This window comes from Pimephales promelas, chromosome 11, assembly GCF_988280905.1.
Source record: "Pimephales promelas chromosome 11, fPimPro1.hap1.1, whole genome shotgun sequence".
NCBI classification, from domain to species: Eukaryota; Metazoa; Chordata; class Actinopteri; order Cypriniformes; family Leuciscidae; genus Pimephales; species Pimephales promelas.
The window spans coordinates 6,797,363-6,809,737 of record NC_142779.1 but is presented as its reverse complement, the minus strand read 5'-3'; the positions used below and the strand labels follow the sequence as shown (position 1 = coordinate 6,809,737).

At 36.1% G+C, this 12,375-nt stretch overlaps 1 protein-coding gene across 3 annotated transcripts; it reads right to left on the bottom strand.

The window, feature by feature from the left end:
- Positions 1 to 324: 324 nt before the first annotated feature.
- Positions 325 to 9,384, bottom strand: mocos (molybdenum cofactor sulfurase). 3 transcript variants are annotated; one of them, XM_089116840.1, is made up of 15 exons: positions 9,002 to 9,366; positions 8,617 to 8,706; positions 8,460 to 8,526; positions 7,607 to 8,257; positions 7,439 to 7,515; positions 7,160 to 7,359; positions 6,885 to 7,001; positions 4,865 to 5,260; positions 4,591 to 4,753; positions 3,852 to 3,936; positions 3,570 to 3,694; positions 1,677 to 1,773; positions 1,361 to 1,490; positions 1,172 to 1,280; positions 325 to 1,048 (listed from the first exon to the last, which is right to left on the bottom strand). In XM_089116840.1, exons 1-15 carry the CDS (start codon positions 9,129 to 9,131, stop codon positions 942 to 944), a joined length of 2,544 nt encoding a protein of 847 aa, XP_088972966.1. In that variant the 5' UTR covers positions 9,132 to 9,366; the 3' UTR covers positions 325 to 941. The 3 variants fall into 3 exon arrangements, 2 of the variants coding, with proteins under 2 accessions (XP_088972966.1, XP_039528412.2); XM_039672478.2 differs by having other exon boundaries at positions 326 to 1,048; positions 1,176 to 1,280; positions 9,002 to 9,359; XR_016145496.1 differs by lacking the exons at positions 325 to 1,048; positions 1,172 to 1,280; positions 1,361 to 1,490 and adding an exon at positions 3,281 to 3,403 and having other exon boundaries at positions 9,002 to 9,384.
- Between the last annotated feature and the right edge of the window lie 2,991 nt (positions 9,385 to 12,375).

Genomic DNA, 12,375 nt, shown 5'->3' with positions numbered 1-12,375 from the left:
TGCGTGCGTATGACGTCATGACAGATTCTTGAAATATTATGCTAAATACATATATATATATATATCATTGTTGTCTTAGATCAATGTATTGGCATTTCTTGTTATTGATCTGTACAGGTTACTAATAACTTATTTGAAACCATCTAATAACTTATTTGAAACCACTGAAACCATCCTAAGATAAAAAACAAAACTCTTTTGGTTTCTCATGATGAAAAGTACAATACAGTTCCTCTTGTCATCTGGATGGGCACCTGAACGTATCACAGAATATGGAGTCCCTGACTTTGACCTTATTGTACCATTTAGCAACAAAAGTAAATAAACTCAGTTATTAAAGGCTTAGAACTCAATATGAGTCCAGTTTATTTGTTTTTTTGACTATGTGCCATTCAATCCTAGAGTATATGACTGATAAAACTCATATTAAACATGCTTTCACAACTTTAAACTTCCTACTGTGCATGTAACCTATTGCGTTGTAACTGTATTTGCATGTAAATTGCTTCAGTTAGAAAATGCCTACTTATACCATAAATGTGAAGTAATTAATCACTAAACAATTAGACAGACCACATCCATTACAGACCTAATCTAAATATGCAATGATTGCAACATCCTTCACAGGGACATTGTATAATAATTATACTGAGGACATGTTCTGTAAAAGGAAATGTGTACTTTCTCAAACTAGTAATCACATTTACTACTACATACACTATTGAATTAATGATTTTTTTTCTGAATATTTCACAAAAAAAAGTGATTTATTTATTATATTAAATATGCAAAATGTATAAAGTATGTTATGGTATATAGTTATGTATTAATACAAATCCAAAGCACCACATAAAATGCGTTCAAATTTCATTAAAATGCAGCTCTTATCACAGTTTAAAAATCAAACTAAAATTACAACAAAAAAAAAACATTAAAGTTTCTCAGTAGATTCTGATGTCCGTGGAATAACATGGTCCCCTGAGGATAAGATGGAGACAGCGGTGGAGTTCCCTGCTGATTGGTGAGCCAAGTAAACACCAAAAGTCACCTTAGAACATGAGCAGAGGAGAAAGGAGACAAAAGAGGAAATGTGATTTTCATGTATTAGACATGTTATTTCTTGTAAAAGCAATCAAAGGCAGGAAATAAGAATGAGAAATTTTGTTTTTACAGACTTTTCCACTTCTGCAATCAGAAAGCGACCTAAGGGGTTCCTGGGTCCTAGTGGCTGATTTTTGATCAACTCCAATCATCTGACAACGGCCACATCTGCCCATCACCTTCAACAAAGTATAAGAAAAGACCTGAACATCAGTTTGATTTCTTGCCAATTATGTGTCCATGACATATTTTTACCAACCTGAAACTGGGCGCCTCCTACTGTCAAGTGAGACCAGTCGTCCTCTGCAAACGGCTCCAGTCCTGAGATGACCAGATTCGCCCTGAAACGCTGAATGAGCTGCTCCATTCCTTCATTCTCACTATCGTGCCTTTAACATGCAAAAAATAACAAAAACATCCTGAAATAATCAAGAAATTTACAAGAAAAAAAACAGACAGACTGGCGATTTAAAAGTCATAAAATAGACAATAATATTTGTGTAGCCTAAAATGTTATACTGAAATACTTTATCGGTCATTTGTAGCTGTTGTAAGTGAATTGGGCATTACTATACCTGTTGGCAATGTGCTCTTGTAGAAAAGACACACTGGCTTTGTTAATAAGCAGAAACTGTGCCTCATTCACCAGAGAGAGAGCAGTGGGACAAGAGTCTGGATAGGGAGACAGACAGCAGGAAAAAAAGTGAAACAATTGTTGACAGATTAACTAAAGAGATATATAATAATATTTTTATAGACTTAGTTACAATAGATTGAAAAATCTGAGTAGAGTTTGAGACATTGTTGAGGTCTCTTCTGAAACATAATTTCTAGGTTCTTATCTCTGAAAAAAATCAGAAAAGCAAGTCTCAATTTCCTCTATTTAATCAAACTGATTTGCAAGAAACAATCAAGATCATATTTGTGATTTTTTTCTGCTTTCTAATTGGAAGAAATTAGCGCTGTCAAACGATTAATCACGATTAATCGCATCCAAAATAAAATTATGTGTTTACATAATATACTGTATGTGGGTGCACTGTGTATAATTATTTATATATATATATATATATATATATATATATAAATACACACACATGCTTGTACATATTTAAGAAATATTTTAATGTATATAGATTTATATATAATTTATATTATATATAAATATTTTATATATGAATAATATTTTTTTCTTAAATATACATGCATGTGTGTGTATTTATATATATACACACAAAATAATTAGTGCACCCACATATATTATGCAAACACAAACTTTTATTTTGGATGCAATTAATCACGATTAATCGTTTGACAGCCCTAGAAGAAATGTAAAAGAAACAACAATAAATTGCTTTCTAACTTCCATGATTTAAAAATGCTGAATTTTGAATGCAAGCAGAAGTAAAAGATCTAAAATTGAATGACTTTTACTTTAATACTGTCTTTTCATAATATATCGAGTCTAATGCCGGGAACACACTACACAATTTTTACTACACAAAAGTCATCGGATCTCTGTACTTCTCACACTACACGACTGTGCTGCACACTGCACGGCGGATCGGCAACGGTTTCACACAGTACATTACATTACTTTAGAACAGTCTTTCTAGTGCAGACACACTGTCAGTTTAACCTTCATCAACACCACTAACACTTAGTTTACATATATACATGTACACATACACATATACACATGCATTCAACACACAAACTCAGATAAAGCTGTAACAGCTGCAAAAATGTCTCACACCCAGCCCCATGGTTAAGACATGTCTAATGGGGCTAATGCAAAAATAGAGTCCGGGCACCAACGACCTCTGTGCAATGGCTTTTTGTGTTTTATCTGTTGTATATTTTTTCGGGTATTTATATATATTAAGGTTTAAATGAATTTTAATGTAAAATGCAAAATTTGTATTTCTATTTTAATACTGCAGATTGGATTTCTCCAACTAAATTTCGTTGTATAAACACATGCATTGTCAAAAACGATCTAACTAGTTATGAGACAGGAGTTCTCGTGTGAGACTGGATTTGTTGGTAGCTCGCAAGAAGCTTGTGATCAAAGTTGTCTTTCAGCTGTTTTGACGCCAAAAATAAAACAAGTAAAGAATGGTTGCTTGCAGAAGCCATGCATACACCTCCCCATGACCTTTCACTTGCCGTATCTTACTCTCTCATTGGCTGAAGGTCCTTGTCAATGCAATTTCCAGTCGAATATACATTTCCTTTCACACTGCAGGACTCGTCTCGGCATCTGCGCTTCCCTCAGATCGTGTATTTGATCATATACAAACTGCATGAGAGTGAAAATCAGGCCTAAAATCGTGTAGTGTGTGGCCGGCATAAATATTAATAAAGATAATTTTCCTTTGAAGGATTACATTTAAACTACAATATTAAAGATTTCAGGATTTTGTAGCATTCCAAAAAAAACAAATCCGAATGTAAATGTATTTTACATCTCCCTCGTCCAAATTTCATATCGCGCAGGAATTCCGGTCTCTGCCTTATAAGACGACAAGGTTTTCCCAGAAACTCAGTAAGCCAGGCTGAAACTTCCTTCCCACAATCCACTGTCTGAACCCTACACCAAAGACAGATTCATATTAAGCTACAAGCTATACAAATATGCAACAGTTTATACATTTTAAGCTCAACAAATGTCTAAATGCATACTGTCATGATATAAAATAATAGGGCTCAATGACATTTTTTGGTGGGCTTGTGTTTTATCTTCATACCTGTCACCGCAAACTTTGGTTTGGGATGTTCTTAGATCTGAATTCTCTAGACTGGTCTCCAAGGGTACAGCGACCGCTTCCATGCCTGAAACAAGAGAGAATGCATTATTTTAGCTTATCATTGAACAAAATACATTACTAAAGAATAGATTATTAATGATTTGGGGATGTGATAACATTTAAACTAATAATTTGATACAATACACATATGTGTAGATACTGTACTTATATTTAGGAAATACCTGCATGTAATCAGAGCTGTAAGTAATGTCTATAATTACATCTAGAATTACACTGTTGACTCTTAACTCACCCTTAAACCTATCCATCCCACTAAACCTGTCCATAACATCCCAGTATTCCACCTTAAACGATAACTATATGTTTTATGTAAGTATATTGTACTTAAAGACGTCTAATTTAAAGTGTGGCCATAATTTAAAATGACAGACATGACATTACAGAATAAAAATAAAAATATGGTTTTCATTGTTTGTTTTATAGTGTTTTTTTGGGACATACAAAGTAATAACATGTTACCATCTGGTATTATCATTGTACCACGGCACTTTCATAGTACTTGAAAAGGCAGTGTCTACTAGATTAAAAGGTGCCATTTATTCACTTATGTCATTATGTAATTTATTATCTCATGAGATGCTGGCAGTTATTGTTTTTTTTAAAAAAGCTGTAGTGATGTTCTTTGTGTTACACTACTGGGCAAATGCAAGTGTCTGACCTGAGACCTGCAGCTGCAGTGTGTTGGAGGCCAGACAGATGATAGGTCGGATGAGACACAGTTTTGGCTCCCGTTTCTGGCTCAGACAAACCCCGTTCTCATTCACAACCATCCACAAACGGTCATACAACAAACCCTGCGGTCCCAGTGGCCACTCTGTCACCTGTTAGGTCAATCACAACAACTGAGTACTTGCCATGAAAACTGATTTCATTACATTAACCTGCTTCTCATTGAGAACATAGAAAGATAAAAACCAAACATATTTCTGTACCTCAAATGATGCACAAGATTTGACAGGGTAGATAAAGAGGTTGGTTAGAGTATGGCTAATGCCGTTGTTCTTTCCTTCTTTTGACACAGTGCCTTCAGATGGTGTTGTTATTCTCTCAGGTGAAGGGGTGATAACTTGCTCAATCTCATGCCCTTGTTGACCATTAGTTATTGATGACAGGGGATGAGATGCTGATGACTCCAGCGGTGCAGCCGACTTTAACCTGGTCATTCTCTTTTGGTCCAGGATTAGTGGTTTGCTCACAAAACAATTCACAACAAACCGAAGAAAGTTCTGACAGTCCTCAAAACTGGACATATATCCAAAAGACACACGGATGGATCCTGTGGGACGTCCGTCAACCATATCGATGTTGTCGCCACAGACATGACCGGCCTTGAAAAGAACCATTCATTAACATTTACTATAAACATCCATCCATCAATCTATCCATCTCTCTGTCTATCTCTCTGTCTGTCTGTCGTCTTCAATCTGTCTGTCTGTCTATCTATCTATCTATCTATCTATCTATCTATCTATCTATCTATCTATCTATCTATCTATCTATCCATCGGTCTATCTGTCTGTTAGGTTCTATCTATCTATCTATCTATCTATCTATCTATCTATCTATCTATCTATCTATCTATCTATCTATCTATCTATCTATCTATCTATCTATCTATCTATCCAACCATCCATCCATCCATCTATCGGTCTGTCTGTTAGGTTCTATCTATCTATCTATCTATCTATCTATCTATCTATCTATCTATCTATCTATCTATCTATCTATCTATCTATCTATCTATCTATCTATCTATCTATCTATCTATCTATCTATCTATCTATCTATCTATCTATCTAATCCAACCATCCATCCATCCATCTATCGGTCTGTCTGTCTGTTAGGTTCTATCTATCTATCTATCTATCTATCTATCTATCTATCTATCTATCTATCTATCTATCTATCTATCTATCTATCTATCTATATAATCCAACCATCCATCCATCCATCCATCTATCGGTCTATCTGTCTGTTAGGTTCTATCTATCTATCTATCTATCTATCTATCTATCTATCTATCTATCTATCTATCTATCTATCTATCTATCTATCTATCTATCTATCTATCTATCTATCTATCTATCTATCTATCTATCTATATAATCCAACCATCCATCCATCCATCTATCGGTCTATCTGTCTGTTAGGTTCTATCTATCTATCTATCTATCTATCTATCTATCTATCTATCTATCTATCTATCTATCTATCTATCTATCTATCTATCTATCTGTCTGTTAGGTTCTATCTATCTATCTATCTATCTATCTATCTATCTATCTATCTATCTATCTATCTATCTATCTATCTATCTATCTATCTATCTATATAATCCAACCATCCATCCATCCATCCATCTATCAGTCTATCTGTCTGTTAGGTTCTACCTATCTATCTATCTATCTATCTATCTATCTATCTATCTATCTATCTATCTATCTATCTATCTATCTATCTATCTATCTATCTATCTATCTATCTATCTATCTATCTATCTATCTCTTCTGTCAATCCATCCATCTATTGGTCTATCTGTCTGTTAGGTTCTATCTATCTATCTATCTATCTATCTATCTATCTATCTATCTATCTATCTATCTATCTATCTATCTATCTATCTATCTATCTATCTATCTATCTATCTATCTATCTATCTATCTCTTCTGTCAATCCATCCATCTATTGGTCTATCTGTCTGTTAGGTTCTATCTATCTATCTATCTATCTATCTATCTATCTATCTATCTATCTATCTATCTATCTATCTATCTATCTATCTATCTATCTATCTATCTATCTATCTATCTATCTATCTATCCTCTTCAATCTGTCTATCTACCTATCTTCATCCGTCCACCTGTCCATCCACCCATCCATCCATCTATCCATCTGTCTGTCTGTAAGATCTCAAGCAAACATCAAAGTTTGTATTGGCAGACGTCTACTTACTTGCAAATTACTCTTCACATTTTGGTTGCTGATAGCCAGATAATGTTGGCAGGCTCCTGTGTTGCAGAAACAGCCTGTACGAATATGAATGTTGAAGAGACTGGCCATTTTGTCCACCTGGCAAAACAAAACAAACAAGCAAACATACAAAAACCAAGTCAATCCTTTCTAATTCTTATGGTTTGGATTTTTTTCTCATTATCTGGATGTGTTAAAAACAAAAATCTGGGGAGACGTAACACAACCCAAGCATCATTTGTCCATTCCTGACTGACCTGAGAATACCCCACTGTTTGTCCGTGACAGTCCAGTAGACTAAAGTTGAGAATTGCACCCTGTTCAGCAATATTCCGAAAGTCGCCATCACAGTGGATCTGTGCCACAGGTTTTCCATTGCTATGACACAGGCACGAGAGGATAATATAGGTGAACCGAGCCAAACCAAATGTGTGAAGCTGAATGTTCACCATACCCCCTGAAAACCAAAAACATCCACTTTTAATGTAGGTCATCAAAATGAGAATCCTAAACATGTTAACCATAAACGTATGAACCTGTAAGTTTCTGAAGCGTTTCAAATCCATGATGGAGAGAAATAATGTCAAGGAAGGAGATTGTGCCATCCTCAAACCTAATAAAGTCATTAAAAAAATAATTACGCATTATACTGTCAGTATAGCGTCAACTATGCTGCTTGCCAACAATTAGAGATCCAATTATACCTGCTGACTACATTTGGCTTTGGTACAAAATAGTTCTCTTGTACGAGATACGCTGCTGCTGTCCCTCCTCCAAAGTAACTTTTTCTCAAGACCTTAGCAGCCTCATTCCTCACCAGCAAGGCTCCGAGTCCAGTCGGGAAGCCGAACATTTTGTAGAAAGATATTGGCACAAAATCCGCAGGGTACTGGCTTAGATCCAGAGGAGAGCAGCCTACAAAACAGGCAGCGTCGAGGAGAACAAACCATCGACCACGGTGCTCACATGCTGGATAGAGCTGTTGAGACTGAATTCCTTTCACGTAGCTGAGGGGATATTTTCTGCCAGAGAAGTTACTCTGGGCGGGATAACAGAAAAGATGAGGTGTAGAACACACCTCCTCTCCATTTGTCTGAGTCTGGGGTTTTCTTGCTCTTGCTTCCACTTGGTGAGGTGGAACAGAAACTGTGCCAACTCCCTGGAGTGCGGTCACGCCGCGGATGCCCACCACAGAGGTGTGGTTGTCGGTGAGGAGGCAGAACTGACTTCCAGGCTCTTCTTTTGACACGGCCTTCCAGGGGAAAGTGTCCGCCACTAATTTCAGTGCTGCAGTGCATCCTGAAGTGAAAATCACTGAGTACTCTTCAGGAGATGTATTAAAATGTTCCAGTATCCTGCAGGCATTCAAAACAAAGAGTTATCACACATACAAAATGATTTTAACCTCTAATTTTCTTTTTGAAGGAAAAAATGAAACATACACCATCGTATTATATTGCTTTGTATCTGTTTTTAATAATAATAATACATTTAAATGGTAATATAGTCTTCTTTGTTATGACTGATGAAACATTCAGAGGGTGCAAAAGGTCTTACCTGTATCTGATACTTTCCACAGTGTCGTGTGTTAGCCTACTGCTGGGATTATGACTGTGAGGATTGCCTGAGAAAGAAAAGAATGATACGATCAACAGCAAATGATTATTTTGATGTCATGTAATATGTTCAATAATTCAACTCTTGTGGAACTCACCATAAACATTCCTAGATATGTCATCATAAAATCCTTTAATCTGAGATTCAGGAAATAGCGTGGTCCCTGCATGATCAAGGTATGTAACACCTTAAAAAGAGAAGAACATGTCAGCGTCCACTACTCAGCCTCTAGGTGCAATTCACAATAAGACCAACCGAGGGCGCTGCATTCTAACCAAAAAGACAACAACTAAAGTGAAAGTAAACAGTGCAGGCCCAGGCTCTCAACCGCTGAACAAACTTTGGCTGCTCTTAAACCTCAAATCCGTTATTTACTACACAAACCCTATTATCAAATTGGTACATTATTCAACACCATGGCGCCGTTACTGAGCGTAAAAGGAGGTTTTTAAGGACTTTTTTTATTGATAATTATTGTTTACCTTTAATCCGTTTAAATTCCCGATCTATCAGCTCTTGTTGATCAACGCCGTAACCATAAAAGTGCCAGAAACTCTTAAAACTCTCAAAGGTACACAAGTCCTGGAAGTCCTGCAAAGGCTGAGTCTCCATATCTGTAAAGTCAGGAAGACACAAGAGCTCCCTCTTTCTTGCATTTATGTATCACTCACCATGTCCGATTGATAGAAGCGAGACCAAAGTCCAGCTGCAGTGTGACAGAGTGGAGTTTCAATAGAAACTCATGACGTTTCTGAAGCATGTCTGATGGACTCACGTGCAGAGGGATGTTAACTCATCAGATATTAAGTAAAGATTACCAAGTCACCAAGTAGACCTACAATTAACTGAACAATATATTATTTGAGTTGCACTGCAGTTCAAAATACTGGTGTCAGTAAGATTTTTTTTCAAAAAAATTAATACTTGTGATATCATCAAATACTTCATTAGTAGCCTACTTCATCAAGGAATACTGAAACAAAATGTATCAGTTTCCACATAAAAAAAACACAACGGTTTTTTCACCATTGATAATAAGAAATGTTTCATAAGCAGCAAAGCAGCATTCCAATGATTTCTGAAGAATCATGTGACACTGAAGAAATGATGCTAAAAATTCAGCAATCATAAATTTACAATTGCGGGTATAAATTACATTTTATAATATATTAAAAGAGAAAAGTAGTTCACAAAATTACTTGGTTTGTACTTTTGTACATTTCAAAAAAGAAAAAAAAAAAAAAACTATCCAACCAGTTTTGGATCAAAAACTTTTCAAAAATCAAAAATTTCCCTTTTTACGAACCATGGTTTTATTTATTTATTTATTATTACCAGGGTAAATCTTGTGATCTGTTGTAACATACATTTGTTTTTGTTTTTTATAGGCTTATTAAATTCAGGTCACAATAGTTGTGATAATGTATGCTCAGAAAGAGAGCAGTAAGACTGGTAAAATTTTGGCAGCTAATGAAAGATCCAGAAAAGACATACAGTATAAAACATGTTACAGGGGATTTTAAGTATGAAAAGAGATAAAAAAAAAAAAGTCACACTCAATTTACTTTATGTTGTAATATAACAACAGTTCTATAGCAATTTTTGCAAGGGTATTGTAATTTTAGCACAACTTACTTTTTTCAGTTATTTGCCAATGCACAATTTTTAATTTTGTTTAGTTTAAGTTTTATTTTATTTCAGCTTTATTTAAACGAACAAAAATGTTTGTTAATAGTTTTAGTTTTACTTTTAGTTAAAAGGGACATGACATGTTTTGATCTTTTGAAATATAAGAGGTCTTTTCATAGGTTAAAACGTCCTCCTTAACAAAGCATTTATATAATCAAGCACCTAAAATGGCTAGTTTTGATAATCTGTGATGTCACACAGGCAAATCCATTTGCATATAACTGCCTTCAGAGCAAGACATCAAAGAACAGTTGCACATCATACATACATGAACAACATTCAGTTGCTTATTGGCTGATATTTGCCTTGGATTGAAAGCAAACAGAACCCATTATAATCACTACCGCTGTCTACACTGGATACAGATGCGCCATCAGCTTCTAACATACTCCACGCACTAGCATCTGTCGACAACAGGAACAATGGAAGAGCGAAAGAACGTTCGCTTTGGTATTATTTCACAAAAGATGTTGTCCAGGATGATGTTGTCCATCCACTGTCCATCCATTTAAAGGTGCCATGTGTAAGAATTGAGGTTAAAATATCCCAAAAAAAATGAGCTACACGCATCAAAAGAATGAGAAGAAATGAGGTTGATGATGTCATTAAAAACATTACAAGTTAGTGCTGCAGAGATATTAACCTGAATTAGCATGCTAAATTACTATAACCAGGTGTCATAATACCAGTTTCGGCCATGGGCTTTGATATGAACAAAACGAAAACTGTAAAACTCCAAATAATGGCCCGGGCTTTTATTTTCCCATAATGTCGAAATTCACCGGCTTGAGATGTTGTTCATTGAGTCTCTAATCTCTAAAAATCTCCAAAAGCTCCACGTAAAACGGTGATCTTGCAACCTTTTACTGTCGTGTCAATTGATTTTATTAATATGCGGGAGGGAGAGAGAGCAAGACAGCGCTCACTCGTGTCGTTTGAAGACGTGAGAGTGCGTGCGCGGCCGTGGCACAACTCACTTTCTGGAGGTATACTGCCCCCATCTGGTATGGAATATGGAGTATGATTTGATTTTTTTTTTGACACGACACCTTTAATGGTGTCCCAGTTCGATTATATGTTTGTTCGGAGCATTTTGTTCTGTAAATGAGGAGAGTTTGCTAAGATTTCATAATGCTTTGTCTGTAAATGACGGTTTTATTTAGATAATAGCGAGTGGGCGTTGATAACTGTTTCCTATGTAATGACGTTAGCCAATCATAACAGTGGCCATTTACTAACAAGCCTCTAATGAGCCACTCCGCTTAAAAAAGTATCTTTTCAGACAGATGGTCAGAATGAAGGTTGAAAATGTATATTTGGGTTTTATTTGTGAAAAAAAAAACGTATTAACATTATAAAAAAATCTCAAGGAACATAATAAAAAAACAATGTCTTGATTGCTTTAATGATAACACTGTCATGTAACAGTTTTAGAACTTGATTTTACACTATTTATCAACACATATGCAGAGAGGGAAAGGAGATCCACAGAGACCATTGTTCATTTCCATCCCAGACAGCAGGCAGTGATTAAATATGCCACTTCTGCTCCACTAATTCATTCACTTTGAAATTCTGCTGCCGAGCAGAGTGCATCTTTTTCTGTTAAAGGCCCACATTGTTTTCACAGGACTTTGGCCTCATTAGCAGGACTAGATGCTTGGTGTGGGGGATGGGAATCCGGCCACAGAGACTTTGTGTCTTTCTGTCCATAATGATGTGACACAGTCAATTTGGAGATGTTTTGCTGATTGGGGGTCTCGGCAAAGCATTTTGGGCATATTCTTCTGTCTCTGTGTCCTTCAAATTTCATTGTCCATGCATATTGTCTTACTGGAATGGACAACGTATTTCAAGATGAGTCACACAATTAGACTTTTTTTCGGTGAATATTTTCCCTGATGAGGTCAGCTGTCTGTAAGGCAGCTGTACCAAAGTATGGAAAACCTGTTGCCTTCTGTTCTTCTTGGGATTCCTTAATACTACCGGGAGCATCCATTCTCGGGATGAAGGTGCCGTGGCATCAACTACGTAAGTATTAAGTACTGAAAGAGTCTCTGGGCTCACGTAGCCTGGTCTAAAGGCTTATCAGAGGCTAAGCCAGAGGGGGGAAAACAGTAAAGCTAGTCTCAGTCGACCAGAGGTACGGGCACAAGGCCATCTGTCC

Excerpts from the sequence above, each read along its gene's own strand:
- mocos (XM_039672478.2), bottom strand. The coding sequence starts at position 9,131 with ATGGAGACTCAGCCTTTGCAGGACTTCCAGGACTTGTGTACCTTTGAG. Across the intron at positions 5,261-6,884 it reads ATGTGAAGAGTAATTTGCAA|GCCGGTCATGTCTGTGGCGA; the intron begins GTAAGTAGACGT and ends GTTCTTTTCAAG. Across the intron at positions 1,491-1,676 it reads CAAGAGCACATTGCCAACAG|GCACGATAGTGAGAATGAAG; the intron begins GTATAGTAATGC and ends TGCATGTTAAAG.